Genomic DNA, 25,653 nt, shown 5'->3' on the forward strand with positions numbered 1-25,653 from the left:
CTACTGTGTCTTGTATTATTGTTTACTTACGAAGTATTTTTTAAAGCGTCGTATTTCTCAGTTGCTGTTATCTTGGCTCTTTGGGCATTCGTTGGTTTTGTAGCCAGCTCTCCAGTCTCGGACTGGGGCTGAGCGTTACCAGGGTAAGCCAGTTCACCCGGGAGTTTGCAGAACGGCAGGAGAACCTGTCCATCCCCTTGTCCTCTTAACTGTCCGCGCTCCAGGAATGACTGAGTGTGTGACGACACCCCTTCCCCTCATTATTGGAAGGTGTGTTTTTATTTAAAACCAGGTGGGTTCATATTAACTTTTCACCTGTGCATCTCCCTAATGGGAATTTTCTGCACATTTGGGACTCATTTTGTAATTTTATTGAATTGCTTTAAGGGAAAATTTTCCTCCCCTGCTTTGTCATGTGGAAGCACATTTTCACTCCCATTTTCTGAAGAGGCCATCATATTTGCTGATGTTGTTCTCAGGAGGATGGTGGTTTTCAGCTGTTGGCCTAGCCCGTTGCCTGTTCCTGGAAGTTCTTCTTGGGGCTAAAGCAGCACACGGCTTGCTGAATGAAGGGTATGATCCCAACTGGATAACTGCTGGGATTGTGCAGGTTCCCACATGTTTTCCAGCCCACATCCTGTGGTTTGAATATTTCTGCTAACAGCTCTGGAGCTGAGGTCCTGGGGTTGAATTCTGAGCACGGAGTTCTGAAGTTTTTCCTGCTGCTTAATGGGGACCTCTAGCTCGGCCCTGAGGCCCGCCAGTGGATTTAGATCCAGTCTGTTCCTGTCATGATGTAGATTCCTGGTGAGACAAGACATCCTGGAGTTAGTCAGCCATCTTTATTCTGTGGAAGTCCATTCTTGCAGTTGGCCGTCACCTCTGGCTTGAGTTTCACTTTTAGAAGAGGGTATGCTCCATGTATTTACAGTAGTGTTTTATTTTCAAGCAAGCTGGGACGTCTAAGAGATGGTTTTGTTACTTATAACAACTCAACTGCCGGAGAGACTCGGACTAGTTCAGTGAGTTTTTAGCTTTTCCTTAGCTGTAAAGGCCATTTGTGGAATCTTGTCTGGAACCTGCACTGGTAAAGCATCAGAAGCGGAGCTTCTCCGGTGGGGGGTTGCTCAGGGCTGCGGGGAGGTGTCGAGGAGCTCGGCTGGACCTTTGAACTGCTCCCGTCAGGGGCAGTGTGGGAACCAGCCGATGAGGTGATCGCCTGCGCCTCGTGGAACTACCGTCGAGGGGTGTGTGTGTGTGTGAGACCCGTGCAAGAGGAAGTGGACCTGCTCAGTTCACCAGTGTGATGTGTTGGCGTGTGGCTTCTGAAGGACAGTGACCACATAATGCCACGCCATAGATATGTGGAGTACAGAAATCAACAGGCTTATGAGTTTGGGATTTTCCCTCAGTAGAAGCATGCAAAAGTGTTTTGAAGTAAGCACGCATGTGCCTTTTTTACAATTTTAAACTTTTTTTTTTTGGTAATTGGGAATACTTTGATTTTTAAAGACTAAAGACTTTCTTCTTCATTCCTAGATTAGAAAAAGAAATGAGAAACCTATGGGAGCCCATGAAGATTTGCCATTCTCTTGCTTTCTACCACCTTTCAGTGCCACGGCCTGAGAACACACAGACATGGGTAACATGGCATTTCCTATACTTGAGGTTCTCATAGTGTCTTGAGGGGAAGAGATGTATAAATAACCACGGTGGTGTTTGTATGGTTATGATGAAAATGTCCCTTGACTTACTGGGCCCTTACTACCAAAGGTGAAAGGCTACAGTAGCTTCACAGGCCGGAACCGGCCGCCCGGGGTGGAATCACAGCCAGTCACCTACTCGTCTTGCAAGCTCACTTGGTTTCTTACCTGAGTTTCCTCATCTATGTAAGGGGGAAGGTAATAGTTTCTCCTCGTAGGATTATTGGGAGGATTTTATGCATTTGTGGTTAACACTTAGAAACACGCCTGGCATTTAGTTAGCACCCAGGTAAGCTTTAGTTAATATTGCTTCCAAAAAAGGTCACATGGATATATTGTCTCTGATGTTAAATTGATGTCCTAATTCACATTCACATTTTTAAAAAGATTTTATTTATTATTTTAGAGAGAACAAGCTGGTTTTTCTTCTCTTTCTGTCCTCATGTTTTCTTTCCTCATTAGGATGTCTAAGGTGCTTTTGTGTCTCTTGAGTTGTCCAATATCTATCTTTGGATGTCTGGACAGACCGCTCCCCAGAACTGTTCCCTTTCCCCAAAGCTCTGGGCCCTCAGTGGGGCAGCTGTCAGCTGTTTATTTTCGTGTTAATTCTCTGATTAAGTCATTCTCAGGGGTGAGAAACACTTTCATTATTTCCTTTTAAAAATCATTTGTTAATCAAATGAATCTCTAACAAGAGGACTGGGGAATATTGTTAGGGGGGAGGGACCTCGGTCCTATTAAGTTCCTTTACTCTCCATCCTTTATTCTGCGAAGGCTGGGGCTTGCACCAGCCCCCTGATGAACACCTACGATGTGCTGAGTGCCGTGCAGGGACAGGGCATGGCGGAAACCTTTAAACAATCTTAACACTTTGATGTGGAGCACTGACTAGATGCCAGCCCTGTACTGTGTCATTGAATCCGCACAACAGCAGTAAGACAGGGCCTACAGTTTTCTGAATTTCACAGGTAAGAAAACAGTAGCAAAGGAGGGTTTAACCAATTTGGCCCAGTCACCAAGCCCAAAGACTAATAATAATTTTCAAAACTTGCTCCCATTTGTGGTGCATGTATTACGTGTCAGGTGCTGTGCTAAGTGCTCTAGGTCAGCTGTTCCCACTAACCTTCGCTCTGGTCCCCTGAGGTGGGTTCTAGCATCATCTTCTCAGAAGAGAAAACAAGGAGAGGTTAAAACAACTTGGTCAAGTTATACAACTTATAAATTGTAGGCCCAGGATTAAAAGAAAAAAGAGAAAAACTAACCACGTAATGAAGAATGGAAGAGATTTCTTGGGCCAGTCATGTGTTGGAAGCATAGGTCATGGTAATTTCTAGAACCAAAGTAACACCTGTGTTCCTCTGTGCAAACTCTGTCCATAGACAGATGATCTGCTTGCCTCTCCTTGTTTCTGGGCACAGATGAGCGGTCATTCCAAGTGAAGGATGGCATCATCTCCACGGCCCCAGACTCATCACGCCATTGAGCTCTTCTTCCCATAATCAAAGCCGCTGAAACCCCAAACCTAACACTTCAAGGCAAGAAACTCCTGTCTGTGAATCACCTGCAGGTCATTCAAGTTTGCGGAAGAATTCCTCAAGAAAAGGGGAGTATGTGTTGGGATCTAGTTTCTGATGATTTCTATCTAATTGTATATTAAGTGGGATGAGAATCTTAACAAACGAGTCAGCCTGCCACACAGATGAGGGGACCTGGGGTGGCCGTACACATCCCCTCTCAGTCCCCAGGGATACGGGCTGGGATGTGGTGGGGAGGAGGCACATGGGGAAGGGGGCAGGACACCCTAAATAGTTCCTTTCTTATCGCCTTTTCATATGAAGGAGGAATATGATTATCAGAGCACTTAAATTACATGGTATTCTGCCAGGTGAATCTTTTAAAATTCACAAGGTTTAGAGAATTAAAAAGATGGAATTTAATACTGGGTCATTAAGAGCACATATCTTAAGTCAAAGAGAGGCAATTATCCACGTGGTTCAGGCAGAAGCTCTGTATCATTTGAAGCAAATGGAGAATTTTTCTCATTGTAATTTGGAAACAGCTTTCCCCTGAGGGCCCAAAAGGTCACAAAAATTAGAATGATTTAACTAGAAGGCCTCTAAATGATGTTTTTCCCAGTTGGAGGATATTATTATGTATTTGTCTAATGCACACTATGTTATGGGGGCCGTGGTTAATGGGGAAAAACATCTTTATGTATTTTACTTTTAGATGCAGATGTTGAATAAAATATACTCTGAAAAACCACAACTCACTCGATGGCCTTAGTATTAAAGCCTATCTAGTCTTACGAGTCTCCCTTTAAAATAAGAGATTAGGGGAAGTAGGACGTGGGTAAGAATATTGTGGCATTCTTTCCGAGGGAATTTTGTTCACATTGGAGTTTTCAGTTTTCCCACAATGTGTATTTTAACGCTTAAAGTATTCCAATTATGTTAGAAAAATGATGAGACTTATTTTATTCAATCATTTTATTTTTAGAACATCAGGTATTTCTCAAATCCATTTGATAATAAATACTTTAATAAATATAACATAAATAAATATAAGTTAATTCACATGCCTCCATGAACACAAAATTATATAAATAAGTATTTTAAAATAAATTAAGTTTGAGTGTTTGTTTCTACAAACACTTCGGTACAGAAATAGCTTATAAATTCTTGCTCTTCTATTAAAGGGAAAAGAAAAACATGTTCACCGAGGACATTTTCCCTCTTTAGCAACTTGCTCATGAAAACTTAAAAACAACTTGTCCATAGTAAATGTGAAATCTACTTGATCAAAGGCAGCCTGTGGATATAACAGTCACATCTTTCAGATTTTGGGGGACAACTAATGTAAACAAGCATGAGAATTATTGTACTAGCTTAAGTAGGACCCGGTCAAGCCACCCCCTCCCTGGTTCTTAACCCACAGCCTATCAAAAATTTTTTTGGTTCACATTTTTTTAAGAATGCCTTTAAGGTCGGGAGGGACCTCAGCTTTTTAGGAAGAATTCAGATAGCTCATCATTCTATCGATGGTCACCGCCCGAATTCTGAAAGCGTGAAGAAGTATGCAGAGCTTGATTTTAGTTTTATAAAAATCCGGTTCTTCAAGGGAGGATTTCTGTGGCACAGTCACACTGTTGAAATTCAGGGCCTATGAGGATAAATATTAAAGATGACGTATATGGTATTCCAAAATTAAAACATTCATCCGTAAAAATGGGTGAAGCCAATACATGTCTCAGAGTCTGCAACCCACTCCCTCATTACATCTCCTAAACCCGACCCAAATCTACTCCCAGCCAGATGGCCAGGCAGAACCTGAGAGAAGAAATACTCATTATCCAAGCACATGTATCTTCAGTGAGCTCTGAAAAGACCCTTAAAGCTATTTAGAAAATCATCAGTGGGAGTTGCATTTTAGAAAGGAACAATTCTGTTAAGATGACATCTGTTGCAATATCTAATTAATTTTTATATGTTATACTAAGAAGCTAAGTCCTTTTTAGAACAGAGAGGTGATGGATTGCTATTGATTGGAACTCCTTGAGTAACAGACCTTTTTGCTACAGACACTCATTTGTGCCAGATACATAAGTCTGGCAATGTATCTCTCACTTTTACCCTTTCATTTGATAACACAATGCAGGATCTTGTATTTGCACAAGGATCAATACTTTCACTTGGTCCTTGCAAAAAGCCCAAGAGAAAGGTAGGGTGGGTAAAGTTATGCCATTTTACAGGGGAAAATACCGAGTCCCAGAGGGGATGAATGGTTTGCACATGGTTGTCCGATTCCTGGTAGAATGGGTTCCAGTGCTCAAATCACCTGACTCTTGGACCCGAAAATGAAGTAACTCCCTAGATGCTAATGTGCTTTGATACTTGCAGGAAGTTCATTGCCTTTCAAACAGTAATTTGGCATAAACAGAGAAATCACACTTATTTTTATCCCATGCCCTGGTCACAAGGTATTCACCCTGTTCTTTCTTATGTTACTCTCTCAGTTTGATATTAGCATCATGTGCTGTGTGATTCAGAATATTACAAAGCTAGTTTTTGTCTATGAGTGACACTGTAGGTGTCAAGGTGATAGGTCATTCATTCATTTCATACACATTTTAGTTCAATGTGGGTCACACCCAGGCACCAGCCCCACTTGTTTTCTCTGACAGTATTTGCAGATATGCATGCTGGCCCCTCAGCGCACATCCTGGAGCCTTTAGAGGTGCGCGAGAAGTGTAGTGAAATCCCTCGGATGGGGGTTTCAATCCTGGCTCTGCCACTTACAAGCCCCTCAGACAAGCAGCTAACTCTAAGCTTGGCTTTCCTCCTGTGTACACACCCCATGTGGTGGTTGTGGGGACGGTAAGAGAAAATCTATGAAAACATCTGGAGAGATGTTTTCTGGTGGATACCACATGATCAACGTGGGGAGTCTGCTTTTCTTACCGTGGCCTGCCCACGAGTGCCGTTTGTCAAGAGGCTCTGCAGGGGACACAGGAGGGGGAAGTCAGGCCTCTCCCAATCCAGGAAGGGGTGATCTTATACTCATCATGGACCCTGACCAGCTGTCTCAGCATGAAGAAGTTGCTCTTTCTGGTAGTATGAACGTCTTACCTGTAACAGCTCATCAATAGCTGTCAGCATGTTTTGATCCAGAAAGATCTGCCTCTTAGGATCCATTAGGAGCTTTGCGTTCATGGCCTTGAACTCCACCTGGTACATCTTCAAGTCCTCATAGATACTGCTAAGGCACAGGGTCTAAGTGATAGGACAAAATGGAGAAGGAACCACTGAGATGGCTAAAAATGGTTCCCCGCATTGCATTTGAGGAGAGAAAGAGTATTTGTGTCTTACTGTCATAAAAGAGGCCTTTCTGGATGCCAGGCAACTCCCATTCTAGAAGAAAAAATAATGAGACATCAGGGATATGAATTCATCATATGGGCTGAAACCTTCAATTTTCTGACTTACAGTTATCAAAGAGATCTCTCTGGAAGCCAGGCAACTCTCATTCTAAAGAAAAAAAAATCACATCAAAGATATTAATTCTTAATATACATTTTCCCAGCTTTTCTCAAACATACTTTTTTATTGTGGTAAAAAACACATAACATAAAATTTACCATCTTAACTACTCGAAAGTGTACAGTTCAATAGTATTAAGTATATTCACATTGTTGTAAAACACATATTTGTTGTATATATATATTTGAAATTCAACTTCTGAAGTGGGACCTGTTAAGATCTTACGATGATGGAGACCAGAAACATGCACATTTTTGGAAGAAGAAGAGGTTTGATGCCTAGCTCTTAACCGTATTACATGCTTGGGAAGAAAAGCCTCTATACCATGGTTAATTCCAACGGTAAGCAGGCCTCCACTGTGCTGGTTTTATCCTTTGTCATGTCTTCATGATCAATCTCTTCAGAAGTGCAGGAGTAAAGTTCTAGAGTTTGTCTGGCCTGTAAAAAACACAGAGCAACCCAGTTTATAATATTAATAAGGCGCCTGGCTTTGTATGAAGCTGGCACTGCAGGGTGTGAGCAAAGAGGGAGCCGGCTGCCCCGGACATCCATCTCTTTGACCTGCAGGAGATCTGGGATCTTCCTAAGACAAAAGGAAACAGGTTATTTACATTCTCTCTCCCTCTTTGCTTATGACACGTTTCTCGGATGATCCGTTTTTCCATTATGTAAACACTATAAATCATTTCAACAGGCTATGCTAATTGGCATCTACCCCACGCTGTGACACTTGCTTCAGGTGAAAACAGTTTTTTCCTTTTGCCAAAGCACCTGTGTTTTATGAATATCCTTTTCAAGTATAACTTCTAAAGGCAGAACTGTTAAGGTCCCAACTTGATGGTATAACAAACATGTAACCCAAAGACAAGTGGAGATTTAATTTGCAGTTCACATACAGACACACACACACACACACACACACACACACAACCACACACACAGATGTCATTTTATAAGCATGTTGGAAAGCACTGTTGAATAGAATTATGAAATTTATCTAAGAAGTCAGTAAATTTGATTGAAGATTGAGATCATTTTTCCATTCTGCAAGCCTAAGGTGTGTGAGTATTGCCCCCCTTATCTGTGGCTTCGCTTTCCTTGGTTTCAGTTACCTGCCAGCAACTGTGGTCTGGAAGATGGTCCTCCTTCCAGCAAGGAGTCAAAAGGGTACTAGTAGCCTGACGCTCCGTCACACTGCCTGTGTCACTCACCTCTCTTCATCTCATCACATAGGCATTTGATCATCTCACATCATCACAAGAAGGGTGAGTACAGTACAGTAAGCTATGTAGAGACCACATTCCCATAACTTATATTCTTATAATTGCTCTATTTTATTATGAGTTATTATTGTAATCTCTTACTGTGCCTGGTTTAGAAATGAAACTTTATCATAGGCATGTGTGTATAGGAAAATACACAACATAGGGTTTGGTGCTGTCTGCAGGTTCAGAGGTCCACTGGGGGTCTCGGAAAGTATCCCCCTTAGATAAAGGGGGACTTACTGCACTAAGGAACATGACAAAGAAGAGGACTATCATTCCCTGCTCCCTTTCCAGATCCCAAGTTCAACTGCCAAGACAGGAAAGTGCCCAAATGACGAGGAGTCATGTCAGCAGGTGAGAAGTACTGAGAAGGGTACGAAGGCCTCAGCAGAGATGAGCCATCTGCAGGAAGAGGATTCGAAGGTGGACAGGAAGAGGAGAGAGAATTTCAGGCAGAGGGAGCTACATGAGCCATAATCAAGGCTTGAGATGCAGGGCATGTTTGGAAACAAGTAGTAAAATCTCTGTGCTAAGCAGAATAATGCCACATCCCCCCTCCCCGCAGCCACTTCCTAACCCCTGGAACCCGAGTATATGTTACACGGCCGAGGGAAATGACGGTCGCTGATGAAATGAAGGTTGTTAACCAGCTGACTCTAAGTAGGGAGGTTATCCTGGATTATCTGGGTGGGTCCAATGTAATTGCTGGGTTGTTATGAATGGAAGGAGGCAGGAAATCAAGGTCAAAGTAATGCAGCATGTGGACAACTCAACTGGCCATTCCTGGCTTTGAAGATACTGAAGGGGGCCATACGCCAGGGAATGTGGGCAGCCTCTAGACGCTGGAAAAGGCAAGACAATGGATTCTTCCCTAGAGTCTCCAGAAAGGGACACAGCTCTGCTCACACCTGGATTCCAGCGTATTTCAGATTCCTGAACTCCAGAGCTGTAAGATAATCAATGGGCGTTGCTGAAAGTCGCTTACTTTGTGGGGATCTGTTATAGCAGCAACAGAAAACCGCACACTGTTCCTGGAGGTGTTCACACACACCTGGGCAGCCACCCTCCTGGGCAGGTGGTGAAGAATTAGATTGGGAAATACGGACCCTCTGTTGGAATTCTTCAGATCTTTTCAAGAGAAGCCAGAGATTTGGATTCTTATATAAAAGGTCCACTTTTTCAATGGCATCAAACTCAAAATCAAAATAAAAGACAAAAGGTATGGGCCCAACTCTACAAATCGGTGGGCTGTGAATTGCATGCATTTGCCCCCTCTTTCTTCTGTAAGTCGTTCTAGCACATTTGACAAAGGAACGATCTACAAAAAAATATCAAATTGGGTTCTGCAATCTTTTGACCTTTAGTGCTATACTGGGGAGTCGAAGAGTTAGCTTTTTCTCATAAAGCATCTATTTCAATTGCAGCTCCTACATTTTGTCCATATTGGAACTTTCTTCAGGAGTCAAAGCACTTTTCTCTGCAGTTTCCACTTGGTGAGCTGCCTTTTTAATTAAGATTGACTGAACTGGGAGGAGCAATTGGCTGCACGTTGTGAAAGCTTCGAAGGGGAAAAGAATTCTTTAAGAAGGCCTTGTGGCCTTGAGCTTATTTTAAGATATTCATAAAACAACAAGTTAGAAAATATTCAGGAAAGATTTACTAGAGAACAGGAAGCCAAAAGACAGCTTTTAAAACATCAGTCTTCGGCTGTCCCAGTAGAAGCTATAGATACAAGAAACACTTTCTAAAAGGGAAAAAGATGTTTTGGCATTAAAACATGAAACCTAAAAAAATGAACGAAGCTGTAAATAATATTAGATAACTCTCTCCCTAGAACATGAAGGCCGGACACACACTGTCACAGGCCCCCTGGAATGTGTTGCCCAGACAAAGAACCACGTCACCACACTGGAAGCCGGGGAGCAGTGCGAGGGGCAAGTCTAATTCATCTTTGTAGCCCCTGGAGCACAGGGGCTGCACCTCATAACGGTTTCCTGGATTGATAAGTGTGTCAGAGAAACAGTGTGGGCCTGACACAATTCCATCGCTGTTGGCAGGCTACAGGGAACACTGTAAATAGCCACTTTCCGCTGTGTGGACATAGCCAAAATGAATGCCATTATAATTTATTACCACTCTTGCTGTCTCTGGAGACACAATTTCATGGAGACTCTTTAGCTAATAGTTGGGCCCTTTGTAAAGTTCCATCTCCACCTCTTGACAGCTCCTGATTAACGTTCCCAATTTCTCCGCAGCCCTTTTTCAGGTGACCGGGGGTTCAGAGAAGCCCCTTCCCTAGAGAGGCTGCAAAGTGGGAACAAGAATATCGAAAAACTCACCTTCTGAAGCGAGTTGCTGACGGCTCTCAGCAGGTTTTGGGAGTGGTTGAGGCACGGGAACATCCCTGGGCTTGGGGACGCTGGGGGGAGGCTCCTGGCCAAACCGAGGTGGTCCAGGTGGTTTAGGAGGACCAGGACGGTCGCGAGGAGGAGGCCTGGAGAGGAAGAAGCGCAGGCTGGGCTGTCAGTTGGTTTGGCCGGCCTCTACCTCCATCCCTTCCGTCACCTCCGCCCATCCACATCTTAAGGACGCCAACCTCCCGCCACCGGTTCCAGCCTTCCTCCGACACCTGAGAACTGCTCAAGTTCTTGGAAGGCAGTGCTCTGTTGTAGGGCTAGAAGCCAACTCCCTGTGAGGGCCTCCCAACGAGCTCAGACAAGGGTGCTGGATTCACAGCTCACCCAGAAAACCTCTATTTTACCGGCAGGGAAACTGAGGCCAGGTAGTGAAGTGACTAGCCCAGACTCACGGCCTCGTGTTCTGGAAACTGTGGGGTGACAGCCTCACTTGGAAGTGGCTGGCATCTGCCCTCTAGTAGCTGAAGCCGAGGGACCCCGAGAACGGAAGGTACGGCGTGGGGCCTCAGTGTCAGATCTGTGAAGTGGTCCTAGGGAGAGCCTAGAGGCTGTTCCCACACAAGGAGCTCAGTAACCCCTGCCCAGTAGGCGTCCTAGCCCCGTAGGAGCGCGGAGCGCGGTGGGAAAGCGCGCAGCCCTTCCCGTCTCGCCTCTGCACCGGGCCGCCGGCTGCCTCCAGGCTCCCCTCCGCGCGGCGGGAGCTGCCCCGTCGCGCCCGGCTGCCGCCCCTCCCCGCCCGAGCGCCCCGGAGCGCCGCGTCCCGGTCGGGCTGGTACTCACCGCGCGGCGGGCACATGCTGGCGGGCACTGCGTGGACACCGGGCCGGCGCTGGACGCGGACTGAGGGCGCAGCAGGTGAGGGCGGTGGTGGGAGGCCGGCCCGGGGGTCACATTTTTATAATTGCCCCGAGGCGCGGCAGGACTTTCCCGGGACTCTGGGCTCCTGCTTGCTTTCTCTCTCTGTCTCTCTCTACATCAGCCTCTCGGTGACACGTGGAGTTCGGGCCGCGGGGTTTGAGGCGCTTTCGGATTAACTCCGCGGCGCCCGGCCGCAGCCGTTCTGGGGACGGCCCCGCCGCCTCCAGCTGGCCCAAAGCGAAAGCGAAATTCGCGCGGAGTCGTGGCGCGGGGTCCCCGGGCAAGCCCGACCCCTCGCGGGCCACCCTCGGGCCCGGGCGGCAGAGGCCCTCCGCCCCTAGCCGTCCAGCCCCCGCGCCGCCGCCCTGCAGCGCCCCCTCCCCGCGGAGCGCCGAGCGGTGCCGCGCACTACCCATTGCATCCCGGACGGGCCCTGATCGTGACCGCCCGCCGAGTCCTGAAAGGGCGCGGGCCAACCATTTATTCATTCACCATTCATCCACTCGTCATGTATTCATTTAAATGGCCCACCGTGTGCCAGGTCGACATTGTGCGAGGCGCGGGACACCCTGTGGTGAACAGGTCCTTTGGGGGCACTCCCACACTAAATCTGACTCAACGTATTTTATTCACGGTCCTATCTTAAATATGAAAAGGGATGAAACCAGACTGGCTATGCAAGAAACAACTGCCACAGAGAACCCAGTTTCCTACAGTGTGCAGGACAGAACGCTATCATGTAGTGGGATGGACGCGCAGGGTCTTGGGAGGAGCGGGGAGAGAGGGCACCTCAGCAGGACAAGGACGTGAGGAGGCAGTGAAGGCTGCCAGGAGCAGAGCCCCCCAACATGCTCCTAGGGGCATCAGACTGTTCCCAGTAAATGGGATGCAGGTTCTAGGTAGCGGGAACAGGGATCAGAAGCACCGTCAGGGAGGATGGATGGAGGTGGGGGTCGGGGGGTCCTGCCATCAGGGTGTGAGGTGGGAGAGAGTGATGGGGGTGTGCTATGAGGGTAGTAGATGCCATGCTAAGGTGCATCTGCTCTGTGGGTGGTGGGAGCCTTCTAAGGTTTTAGGTAGGAGACATGGTTAGAGAGGCATGATGGGAAGATTCTCTTCAGCAGTAGTATGGAAGGTGGATCCCAGGGGTCCGGAGGAGAGCACAGGAGGCACCTGGGAGAGTATGGCCAAGGCCTCAATCAGAATGGGGAGGAGAGAGTGGGCCAGAGAGACTCTCAGGGTGCTGAGTAGCCAAGGCTTGGTAACTCGTTAGGTGTGACAGGCAGGAAGGTGCTGAGGATGATGGAATGGAGATGGTTCCAGGGCCTGGGCAGGGTTACTGTAAGAGAGGAGCGACTTTGGAGGAGACAGTGAGAAGTTCCATTTTGGACGTACTGGGTATGAGGTTCCTGTGGGGCTTTTCAGTTCACTCATCTCTACCACAAGTGTTAGTCACCCTGGGTATGTGTGAAAGGGAGGGGTGTGTTTGGTCACCTACTCAGAGCTTCTGATGGGTCTGACTGTGCTTAGGCCCCAGGACCACACGATGGAGTCATCAGACCCACTGCTGTGCAGATGAGCCAAGCTCGAATAGGGAAGAGCCTTGAGGATACAAGAAAGAAGAGTGGATGCTTCCTTTTTCTCTCCTCTAGGTCCCCATTGAAGTCAGGATGGATGAGTCACTGTAAGCCCTGAGATGCTGCCATGAATACTAAGCAGGGCCAATCGAAGATGGAGTGAGGGAGTCAATGAAAAGAAAGCTGTGTTAGCCCCTGGTCTGATTCAAGCTCTCTCAGTTGTTAGCATCAGCCCCCCAAGGTGGACCATCTGCTCGAGGGTGATGAGGCACCCACTATAGGGACTTTTAGATGTGTGTAAAATGAGAGCAATAGTTGATCTCTAAGGCTCCTTCCAGTGCTGCTGTCTGTGAATTCCCCCATAGGGATGGAGACCAATGTGTTGTCAGAAACAATTGCGTCTAGCAGATTGTGTGAAGCAAGTGACAGGTGCAGAGCTGTGTTGTTGCTGTAGGGCTTTAGGATGGAATTCAATGTACTTAAAGTCAGAATGAAGTCAAATTTATCACAACTGAGCTATGTCTTTCCTGGATGGGCTATCTTCTAAGGAAAAGTAATTTCTGTGGCATAGATAAGCACAGGGACTGTGTGCTTAGAATGGATTTTTGACCACCAGACACAATTTTTAACCTATACTTTGTGAAACAGTTCTCTGATGTGCTGCATATAGTATAGCCAAGATAAAATGAAAACCTTCTTCTGGGACAACACTGCTTTTTTTAAGAGACATTCTTTGCCCAGGATCACTACTACAGAGAGTCTACCATTTACTGGAAGTCTTGGCCAATGGTATAAGGAAAGAAAAAGGAATGAGAAGACTTAAAAATTAGAAAGGAAAAGACAAAATGGCCATTATTGACAGTTAATATACCTTCCCCCCAAAAAAAGCAACAGAAACAATAGACCATAGAACTAAGAGAAATCAGCAACTTTACTGGATGCAAATATCAACTTTTAAAAATCAACTTCATTTCTGGAATTAAAATTAAAAAAAAAAAAGAACACTGGGTGATGTATGGAATTGTTGAATCACTATATGGTACACCCAAAGCTAATATAACACTGTATGTTAACTATACTGGAATTAAAATTTAAAAAAATGAACTATATTTCTCTACAACTGCAACAATAAATTAGAAAATATAATAAAAACAATATACCAGATAATGAATGAATAATAATACAAAGAAGGTACCATTCACAGTAGCAGCTAAACTATAAAGTTACTGCCTGTAAATTGAGAGGCAGTACAGTGGTAAAGAGTATGGACTATAAACTATTTGAATATAGGCTCTGTTACTTACATTACTTACTTGCAGTGAGTTCCTGGGCAAGTCCCTTTATCTGTGGGCTCAGTTTCCTCATTTGGAAAATGATGATAATTAAAGATTAAATGTTGTTGTTATTATTACATGAGTTAGTAGTATAAGTACAGAATAGTCTTTGGAAAAAAATTTAAAAGTCTAATCAAGAACATAGTGATTTAATTTAAATGGAAACACATTCCATGCCCTTGGGTGGAAGATCTTAATATATAAAGAGCTCACGTCTATTCTAATTAATTCACATATTCAATGCAATCCCAATGCAAATTACAAATAATTTTCTGAGGAACTTAATAATAACTCTACTCTAAAATGTATATGTAAGAATAAAAGCCCATGAATATCTAAGCTGAACTAGTAAAGCAGTCATAAACAGGGGGAGTAGCCCAGATATAAAGACATCATTCAGAGCAATAGTAATAAGAATAGTGCTTGGCAAAAGAACAGCCAAATAGACCACTGAAACAAAATAAATTAGAGAAAGACGTGTACATATGAGTATTTAGTATTCCGATGGGACACAGGTCAATGAGGAAAGTATGGATTGTTTAGTAGAAAATGTTCACTATATGGTGAAATATAAAACTGGACTCCAGCCTAAAACAGCATACAGAGATAAGTCCACTTGTAAGTGGATTAAAGACTAAATAAGAAAAGTAATATTGTTTTAGCGCTAGATGACAATGTATGAGGCTATCTTTGTCACTCAAGAAAAAAACATTAAAGCCCCAAGCCATAAGGCAAAATACTGATAAATCTGATTACAGAAAAACTAATAATTTCTTTTTTTAAATAAAGATTTTATTTATTTATTTGAGATAGAGAGCAAGAGAGAGAGCATGAGCAGGGGGCAGAGGGAGATGGGGAAGCAGGCTCCCCACTGAGCAGAGAGCCCAATATGGGGTTGAACCCAGGACCCCGGGGATCATGACCTGAGCTGAAGGCAGATGCTTAACCAACTGAGCCACCCAGATGCTCCAAAACTAAGAATTTCTGTAGTATGAATTCCTGTTAAGCATGGGCAGTTAACAGACAGCTGACTGACGGGGAGAAGATATTTTGCGCTGTCCAATAGGAGAGTAGACCAGGACCTCCTGCAAATCGACAAGAAAAAGACAGAAACCCCAGTGAAAATTGGCAAAGCTTACGAACAGGTGATTTACAGAGAGGAAACCCCCAAGGCTAACCAGCATAATGAGATGCTTGGATATATTATAATCAGAAAAACACAAATGAAAATAAGAATGTGGTATCACTTTATACCTATTAGATTTGCAAAAATTAGAACATTGGATACTGACAGTGTTGGAGGGACATGTTGGATTCCAGAATACTTTGCATAATGCAAGTAGACTGATACAGCATGTCCAGTCATCTGGCTCGGTCAGATTACGTACGTACATACACGCTTGACGACTCAGTGTTCTACCTTGGGTGTCTGTCCCAAAGAGATTCTTACACAGGCTCACAAGGGGACACATATGAGGATGTCCAGAAGGTCATTCTTCGTAGCAGTGAGAAGTTAGAAGCAATCTGGGTGGGATCAGGTTCTGGACAACTCGAAGTTAGAATTTTTCCCTCACCTACCTCCCAGGAGGAATGACCCATCTCTTCTGGCCAAAACAGTTAGACAGGAAGACATTTAAACTTAACTGTTTGTTATCACCTACCTCTGTTTATTTGGTGACCCACTGCATGGGAAATTTATAGGGTCTGATAACACTGATCTCAGAGTAAGGAGAGGGAAAATGGGACAGGAAAACACTGGGCATATTTGTACTTCTGAAAGGGAAGTGTTGAATCAGTTTTCTGTTCCCAAATGCTACCTTTTGGCAGGAGACCAAAGCTTTTTATTTAGTAGATTTCCAAAGAAACCCCAGGTGAAAACAGCAGCCTGGACCTTTACTGATACCCTACAATTTCATTTCCTCTGTTGTTTTTACAGCATGAAATGTCCCAGTGTTTCTCTCCAAAATAAGGACACAAATTTACCCAATGTCAAGGAACTTCAAAAAATCTAGAATACATTCTGTGTATTTATTCTGTTGGTAGTAATGTCCTCTCAGACGACAAATACAGAACAGTTTGGTTTCTCTCTAGAGCTGAAGACTAGTGTTCCCACACCCAATAAATATCTATATAAAAAATTAAGTGAATGTTTTCTCATAAAACAATTGAAAATGATCTATATTTGCATTTAAATAGCACTAAACTGATTTCATGCCACGGTTTTAGGGCCTCTATCTGATAAATGGCTCTCTACAAATGATTCCATTTATCTTGGGATCACCTCAACCCAAAATTCCAGGACAGCCGAACAGCAGACTCATTGAATTCCACATTCCAGCAGACCTTTCGAATTAATTGGAACGAAATTCTTAGTTAAGTTGCTCAGGGACATTAAAAAAACCAAAACACCATCGATTTCTTTTGAAAGGCCGTGACCAAAATGTAGTAGGTTGATACTACTGTGAGGCCTGTGGATGAATTATGCAGCTGTGCGTGCTGCAGTATTTTCCAAATCGTAGCCATTGCCCCTGAAGTAAATATGTTTCCCTTGAAATAATAAGAAAAATACCATTGCGAAAAGAATGTATAAAGGGCAGAAAACACCTTTCAGAAGATCCTCTTTGCTTCCAGGTGATAACTGAAGAGGCTGCTATTTTCAGAATACCGAGGCTTTGTGTGTGGGCGCAATAATTGCGTGACTTCAGCTACAAACAGTTTTATTAAACAGGGAAGCTTGGTACTTTTCCCGACTGTGTTAGGGGATTTTGCACCCAAATATTACGCTGGTGAGGAGTGAATTGGGAGGAGTGATTTTACTGGTTACTGGTACCAGGTGATACATGTTATGTGCCAGGGACTGTGGAGGCAATTCTATGTTATCATTTCATTTAATTTTTGTAACACCCTATCAGCTGGATGTGTTACTATCCCACTTTACAGATGAGGCAACCGAGCTTTCATGAGGTTAAATAACTTTCCTAAGAGAGTGGGGCTGGGATTTGAACCCAGCATATCTTTGTTAGTCTCTTAGCATATAATGGGGTGACAGGGATGGTTGAGGATAGTAGGAAGGGAGTGTAAATTAATACTACCTTTTTGGAAAGTACTTTTGACATACTTAACAAAAGACTTTAAAAACATCAAATATTTTGGCCAAATGGTGACAATTCTGGGCTCTAGTTCAGGGCATTGATAAGAGATTTGGACACGATACTGTAAAAGAGTGTTCACTGCCCTTGGTTTCAGCTCAGGTTCATGATCTCATGAGTCGTGGGATCAAGCCCTGCGTCGGGCTCCCCGCTCTGTGGGGAATCTGCTTGGATTCTCTCCCTCTGCCCCTCCCCCCACACTCTCTCTCAAATGAATAAATAAATCTTTAAAAAAACATGTTATTGGGAAAATGTTCAGAATTTGTTGTCAGGGGAAAAAGAAAGATGTAAGACTATGTGTGTATAGTAGGATCAAAATTATGTTTAAAATGGAAGGAAATCCAACAGAATTTCAACAGTGGCTGTCCCTGGATAATGGGTTTTTGGGTAATTTTTATTTTCTACCTTACGCTTTTCAGTATTGAAACATTTTTCTACAATGAGTATGAATTACTTTTATAACCAGAAGAAAACATTATTAATTTCGTTTGAAGAACAGTAAATTAACCAAAATGGCAATTTTCATTGTCAGCAAACTTTTCTCCGAAGTTATTTTTTTTTAAATTTCTTTTGCTCTTATTCGGTCTTATTTTTTTCTGTGTGACTTCTAAAGTATCACTGTAGAAAAAATTGTGGTCTCAGGCGGATATGTTGGGGCAGAGTGAAGCCCTGCGTTTACTCACACCTGTGTCCTAAATACTGTCAGTGCTCTCTTTTGTCGCATTTCAATTCCTTGGGCCTTCCCCACAGATGTAAGATGCCCAAAGGCAGGGCTCAGGGAGCTGTCATCGAAGATGACAGGGTCAGAATGTATCCTCTGAAATCGATGCTAATCAAAATAATAGAAGAGCACCTACAAAATAAAGGTACTTTTAGAGAAGATTTGTCAATACATTCTTTTGTTTATCCAGTAAATATTTATATTTATACCATCTTCTGTGTTAAAGATTCTGTTAGATGGCTTGGGGAAAATTAATGTAAATCAGCTATAATGAGCCCATGCTGCTGCCTGAGTTTTTATTAAGATGACAGAGGTCTTGGGGCACCTGGGTGGCTCAGTGGGTTAAGTGTCCCACTCTTGGTATCGGCTCTGGTCATGATCTCAGGGTCACCAGATCGAGCCCTATGTCAGGCTCCGTGCTCAGCGGGGAGTCTGCTTAAGACTCTCTCTCCCTCTGCCCACTCTCTCTCTCTCAAATAAATAAATAAATCTTAAAAAAAAAAAAAGATAACGAGGTCTCTAATCAGGGGAGCAGAGAGTTTCTCAATTTAGTCAAGAAGCTGACAGAAGGAGCCTTCACATTTGCTTAAAGTTAGGAGTAGTAAGACCTCCTAATAAGACTTGTAAAATCAACCAAGGGAAAGTGTAAATTATCTCCCAGGTAGGATTACCTGCGTTCCATCCTCACCAGACGCCAGGTAGGCCGGGTAGGGGGGAATACAGACATCCGCTAAACAGTGCCCAATGAATAGGAGGCCGACGAGGGGCAAAACACAAAAGGAGATCTGGTCCCATCTGTCCTTTCTCTTTTAATATCCTCAGACTAGACTCTCAGATCCCTTTGGCCGATATCATAACGAATGCAGACACCTCGGAGGAAGGGCCGCGAAGCCCCTCCTGGACACTGCCCCCAGTGCGCGTTCTCTGGTCTGACCTGGCAACTGTCCACCCACAGTTCCCGCCACTCTCCACACTCACTGCCTTTCTGGCCTTGAAACGTGCCGGGCAGGTTCCCACGGCAGATGTTTTGCACTTCCTGTTCCTTCTCTGTACTACTGTTACCCTCGGTTATCTTCACAGGTCCGATCACATGCCTCTTCCTCATCGTGGCTTCCTCACCACTTTGTGTAAAATGTGCTAGTCCCTCCACCCACTCTGTGACTCTCCTGCCCACTACTGTTTTCTTTTGCTTCCCTAGCAGTTTCCACTACTTGACAATGTATTATATGTTAATTGTTTGTTTGTTCTCTGTTGTTCTGCATTAGAATATACAGTCCCTGAGGGGAGGGGCTTAGTCCATTTTATTCACTGTTGTATCCTCAGCATATAGACTCGTGCTTGATACTTAGTAGGTGTTCAAGAAATAGTTATGGAGCAAATAAATGAATGGATGTACTTTTCTGGAGGGCACTTTGGAAATAGGTATCAAAACATAAAATTATATATACTTTTGACCTAGCCAATTCAACTTCTTAGATTTGTATTATGGAGATAATTATATAGACGGGAAATTATATGCATGATAAGGTTAATCACGGGATTGTTTATGGTATCACAGAGAGAGAGAGTCAAAATATCCATGAACGGAACATTATGATACAGGCAGGCTGACATTATGATATGTAGGTCAATATTTATCAACATGGAAACATGTTTATAACATATTAGGGAGTGAGGAAAATTGATTCTGGAACAGCATGTATGGAACAAATTAATAAAATTCTATCATACTTTGTATGTATCTGAGCATACAAGAATGTGTGGAAAGGTATTCACCAAAATAATAACAGTAATCTTGGTGGGAGGGAGTTGGATTTGGGGTAATTTTTACTTGTTTCTGTATACTCTTGTGTATTTTAAAAATAAATGAACTTGAATATTTCTGAAAAAGGCTTTAGGCAAAGCTAATAGAACTGTTTTAGAAGTGAAAAGTTTTTTCTACTTTAGAATTTATTCTAGTTCACCTTGTGTAAAAGCAGCCCAGAGTTAACTGACTCGCTTCCTGTGATTCCAGTGAAAAGTGTTGCAGGTTTATCTCATGGATCCTACAGCGGTGGTTCCCCGTGCTTCCCACTGTCATTCCTTTCTCTGTTGACCCTGCCACTGTCCTATGTTAGACTCTTATCTGGACCTATGGCCCAGAGAGTGGTTGCCTCCTAAGTGGTCTTCCTGCCCCACCCTGGCTCTCTCCTCCAGTGGAGCAAACCACAGTGGCTTCCTGTGACCCGAAGGAGAGTCAGAGCTCCCCGCTGGCTGGCTCAGGCCTTCCACACACAGCCCCTGCTTCTTTTTCTAACCTCATCCTCAACCCCAACCGTCTTCTGCCGTCGTATCTGCCGAGTGTGTTTGACGCTACCTTACGTATTCATGCCTGTCCTTCTGCAGTTCCTTCCTCTCTACCTACCCTTCTCTTAAGGCTCATCTTGCCTTCAAGTTTTTTGTCTAAGCCTTAGAGAATGACCTTCCAGGAAAGCTATGGTACTTAAAATCAGTACCAATTCTTAGCTTCTTAGAAAATCGGTTTCTTTTTATTTATGTATTCTGTCTGTATAACAGGTAAACTCTTTAAGGGCAGGAATATTTCTTATGTTTCCTTTAATTATCCATAGAATCTATTTATTCACTCAACAAATATTTGTCGAGCACCTCCTGTGCACCTGACCTTGTGTTAGTTTCTCGAATAGAGCAATGAATGCACCAGAGCTTCTAATCCAGGAAGCCACGGAGACAGGCCTCACTCGTTCGAGATCTCTAGATTGATAGTCTTCCATCCAAACTGCACATCTACTAGTAATATTCTCTCTGTCCCTTTAGGAAGAAAATAATTTGTAGAGAAAAGGGATCAGTAACTAACACTTGTTTCTCTCTATTATTAATGACTAACAGAAGGACTCTGAAAGGAAATAGTCTCTTTCTTCTCTTGGTCTTTCAGGCACTGTAAACGCTAGGATCTATAGAAGGAAACCTCCCAGATTTCTGATGAACAAGGTCTTTTGAACCAGGCAAGCTTCCTGCTGAAGAGAGAGGATAGTCATAATTCTGAAGGTGAGATCCTGACATTCACAGACCTTTGTGAACCTCTCAAATGGATCATTCTAGGACATGATCTCCTCTGTGAAACGCAGCAAAATGTAAGATCATGTCATATTATACACATCCCAAGTTTTTCATGGATAAAAACCATGAGGTTAAATCTAGGAATGCTAAGAGCCTACTGTTTCTTTTAAATACAAAACATGAAGTTATTATCATTAATAAGTTCGAAAAGTTGCATAAGTATTAATAAGTAATTAAAGTTCTCAGCAGTTAAGTTAATGAAATGCACACTATCTCAGTACTCACCCTAAGTGTTTTAGGGGAATCCTTGGCCAATAATTTCCCTTGCTTATGCTAGGCCTTAAATTAAGTATTTAGTTCTTTTTTGGGGGGAAGTGAATGAAAGATTCAGGACCCTGAGAGACAAACATAAGTCAAAAGACTTTTTTAGTAGAACACTTTTTGCTATCTACTCAAGGTAACATTAAATAATTGGTAATGCTATTGCTGGATTTTCCCCCCTCTGGTCTTAAAAGTCCAAAAGGGGACAGACTGACTCCTAACCTTTTACTTAAAACCAAAATTCTCAATAGACATTCAATTACAGTGTTCCCTTTCTTATTTAGATACTGAAGGTCAACTTTATTTTTTAATAGAAATATCGCAAGATAACAAGCATCTATAAACTTTTGAGACACAGAGCATGTTATAAAATTTTGCAAAACTTCTTTTTTTAAAGCTATCAACATTTTATTTTTTATTGAAGTATAGTTGACAATGTTACATTAGTTCCACGTGTATAATATAGTGAGTGATTCAACAAATCTCTATGTTATACTATGCTCACCACAAGTGTAGCTACCTCTGTCACCATACAACACTATTATAGAACCATTGACTATATTTCCTATACTATACCTTTTATCCCCATGGCTTGTTCATGCTATAACTGGAAGCCTCTACCTCTCACTCCCCTTTGCCCATTTTGGCCATCCCCCAATCTTCCTCCCTTCTGGCAACCATCAGTTTGTTCTCTGTATTTATGGGTCTATTTCTGCTTTTTTGGTTTTTCATCCATTTTGTTTTTTAGGTTCAATGTATAAGTGAAATCATATGGTATTTGTCTTTGTCTGACTTATTTCACTTAACAAGGTACCCTCTAAGTCCATCCATGTTGTCGCAAATGGCAAGATCTCATTCTTTTTTATGGCTGAGAAATTCCTTGTGTGCGTATGTGGGTGTTTGTGTGTACCACGTCTTTATCCATTCATCTATTGATGGACATGGGTTGCTTCCTGCAAAGTGTCTTATGCTTGCATTAATTCCCTTGTGGTAACATACATTATCCTTTGAGAATGAGATGTTTTGCACCTACAGCTCATACCATTCTCTTCTGGGGATACATTCTAGATGAAAGAAGTATTGTCGCAAGGTATATAGCCAAGACTTTTGGTCTATGGGTGTAGAATTTTTCAAAAAGTACCTTCAACCCTTTTTTCTTCCTGTTGGGAAAAATGGTCATAAAGATGGCCATGCATTGTATTATAAAGGATGTAAATATTGATGCTATTTTAAAGACAAAGGTAGCAGAGCTTAAATAAAATAGGCATTTCTCTAGTTTGCTTTCTTAATGATGTGGGTGGAAATAGCCAAGGGGGGGTTGGTGGCTATATGGGGTTAGGGATCCAGGCTACTTTCATTTTCTTGCTCTACCCTAACATGTGGCTTCCACCCTGTGGGCCAACGTGGCTGCTCTAGCTCCAGCCATCACACTTGCATTTCAACTGTTGGGAAGGGGATAAGTGAAAAGCAAGAGCATACTTCTTTCCCTCAAGGGTTTGACCCCAAAGTTGCATACATCATTCTATTTCCATCCCACTGACCAGAACTTAGTCACATAACTACACTAAGCTGCAAGGGGGGCAAAGAAATATCAACTTTACCTAAGCAACCATATGACAAGCTAAAAACTCTATTCCTATGTAAGAAGATGAGATAGGAAACGAGAAGACAATTGGCAGCCCCATCCCCCTGTATGAACAAAGAAGGAGAAGAAAGAATGAAAGAACTCAGGGAGTTAAGAAAGAGAGCAAAAGAGAATGGGAGAAGGATAAGTCGAGATTGTATTGATAAAGGCAGATTATATTTTATGGTGTTTCTCATTTTCTGTTGTTCAGTTTCTTCTAGACTTCTGAGTTTATTTCTTATCACTGCAATTTGCAATGCTATATAACAGACTTAAAACCTCTGTTTATGTCTTCTCAGAGCTCTTAATTATTGAACTCCATTCAAGGAATAAATATTTGTGTGTGCTTTCAGCAAGCCTGAAATTGTGGTAGGTGTTAGTTATACAGTGGAGAAGAACAACAATCGGTATCTGCCTTCAAAGAATGATACCAAAGTTTGGGGGGGGGGTAGAAACAGATGAAATAATTAAGCAATGATTAATTATATAAAATAAGAAGTACTATAGGGAACTGTAATGGCATAGAGGTGAGCGCCCAGGCTATGCTGGGGAGAGAATAATTTCTCTTATTAAATTCCTTTCTGAGCAAGATACCCACAGAAATCCAATAGAGGAAGAATAATTTTTCTGGATTGCATTGATCCCAAGGCTGTTACACTAGAGGTTAAAGATTCAAGCCCGTTTAACTGACTCTAATAAAACAACGTATCTTGAGTATCTACTGTATCTGGGGTGCTGGGCCAGACACCGTGGGGGCTCCCAAAGAGAATAAGAGATGGTCTTGCCTCTTAAGCAGCTCATGCCCTGGTGAAGGAGACAATAGTGGAACCAGGGCAAATGCGATGAAGAGCTACAGTAGAGATGTCCACAGAACCTAACGGGAAGGTGAGACAAATTCTACCTTGGTGAGGTCTCTGAGCCTTCAGGGAGCACATGGCATGTGAAGTGAGCCGTGGCTAATGTGATTGGGTTAAAAGGGTCTTTTGGGAAGACACAGCTGGAACAAAAGGCAGAAACCGCAGGGTATGTTTAAGGACTGACGTTCAGTCAAATGCAGCAGATGGGGTGGGGGCGGGGCCAAGGGGTGTCTGGTGACCCCAGGGGCATGCATAACAGATACTTCTGGAAAGGCAGAGGGCAGATGGGGGAGAGGCTTGATCACCGTGCTAAGGAAGCTGACCATGGAGAGGAGGAATCCGAGGGCAAGGAAACTAGAGAAGGCTTTAAAATCGGCTGGACAGAGAACAGCAAAGCGAGAGTCCTTCCTGAAGAGGCATCTTTAGGCTGAGCACCTGACTGGATGTTCACCGGCATGTGGGTGGGGAGCAGAAGCACAGAGGTGAAGGTTTTAAAAGCCTGAGTGATTAGGAGGGTGAGGGTAACATTTAGTGGTTTAAGGGCGAAAAGGAGGAAAGAATCAGTGTATAGACACCACTCGTCTCCCCAACAGCCATGTCCTTGTTCTTTACAGCACCTTGATTTTGTCAGGTGTCCAGCCCCTCCTCAGCCCCTGAAGAGCGTCCTAACTGATATGAACTAATTAGCTCAAGGCACCCCCCGCCCCCCCTGCAGACTGTTACTGGTCTGGACATGGGGCTGGGGGTGGGGGACGTGGCACTTAAATTGACCCTATCATATTGACTGCGTATTTCATGTTTGGGAATGCATACTCTGTGTTGTGGGAAGTACACAGTACAGGGGGGAACTAAACACCCAGATTGAAAAGGGAAGCCCCGGGGAATTTAAATGTATCAGGAAGATCATGGAGACAGAACAGCTCAGGAAATCAACCCCATCAGTTGTTTATGAACCCCTAGGCTCAGCTGGACCTGCACCTGTGTGAACCTAAACAGATTATTGGACTATGAGAACAGGTCTGTGGGCTGACACCGTGCTGGTCCCTCACTGGTCACTGGACGGCACACACAGGGCACAGATCTGAAGAGCCCTGCAAAGACACTGAAAACTGAACTCTTGTTAGAACTACGACCCACAGAAGGTGGGTTGGAACTTGTGGACTGAATCCAATCAGGTCAATTGCCTGTTAAAACAAAAAATATCAAAATTTTCCCCATAGGATTTACGCATGAGCCCGAGTCTCATTACATACATTTAGAATGTCAAAGGTATAATCCCAAATTATTCATCATACAAAGATCCAGGAAAATGTCAAATAGAAAAGAGAAGAGAGAGATGCCACTGCTGAGATGACACAGATTTTGGAATTAAAACTTTTAAGTAGTGATTATAGAAATGCTCCAAGAAGTAAAGGAAAGCAGTCTTGAAATGAATGGGAAGATAGAAAGACTTAGCAAAGAAGCAGAAAATATAGGAAGAATCAAATGGGAATTTTAGAACTGAAAAATACAATAACCAAAATAAAAAGCTGTCCAGATGGACTGACTAGCATGCCTCAGATAACAGAAGAAAGAGGGAGTACATTTGACAACAAATCAATAGAAATTATCCAATCTGAACAACAGAGAAAAAAGACTTGGAGTGGGTAGGAAGAGCAGAGCCCCTTTCTCCCATGGGAGAATATCCAAATGTCTGTGTTTGTGTCATCAGAGTCCCAGAAAGAGTGTTGG

The 25,653-nt window shown here is 43.3% G+C and overlaps 1 protein-coding gene and 1 long non-coding RNA gene across 2 annotated transcripts in view; one reads left to right on the forward strand and one right to left on the reverse strand.

Moving 5' to 3' along the window:
* Positions 1-4,212: 4,212 nt before the first annotated feature.
* On the reverse strand, positions 4,213-11,591 carry IL12A (interleukin 12A). Its single transcript, XM_040636633.1, has 7 exons — positions 11,205-11,591; positions 10,347-10,501; positions 7,067-7,180; positions 6,689-6,730; positions 6,572-6,613; positions 6,332-6,475; positions 4,213-4,865 (listed from the first exon to the last, which is right to left on the reverse strand). Exons 1-7 carry the CDS (start codon positions 11,218-11,220, stop codon positions 4,710-4,712), a joined length of 669 nt encoding a protein of 222 aa, XP_040492567.1. The 5' UTR covers positions 11,221-11,591; the 3' UTR covers positions 4,213-4,709.
* The window catches only part of LOC121104249, a 47,503-nt gene continuing 32,734 nt past the window's right edge, over positions 10,885-25,653 (forward strand). Inside the window, exons 1-2 of the long non-coding RNA XR_005836527.1 lie at positions 10,885-11,279; positions 20,996-21,108. This is a non-coding gene — a long non-coding RNA (uncharacterized LOC121104249). The remainder of the gene's footprint in view (positions 11,280-20,995; positions 21,109-25,653) is intronic.

Source organism: Ursus maritimus, unplaced genomic scaffold (genome assembly GCF_017311325.1).
Source record: "Ursus maritimus isolate PB19 unplaced genomic scaffold, ASM1731132v1 scaffold_20, whole genome shotgun sequence".
NCBI classification, from domain to species: domain Eukaryota; kingdom Metazoa; phylum Chordata; class Mammalia; order Carnivora; family Ursidae; genus Ursus; species Ursus maritimus.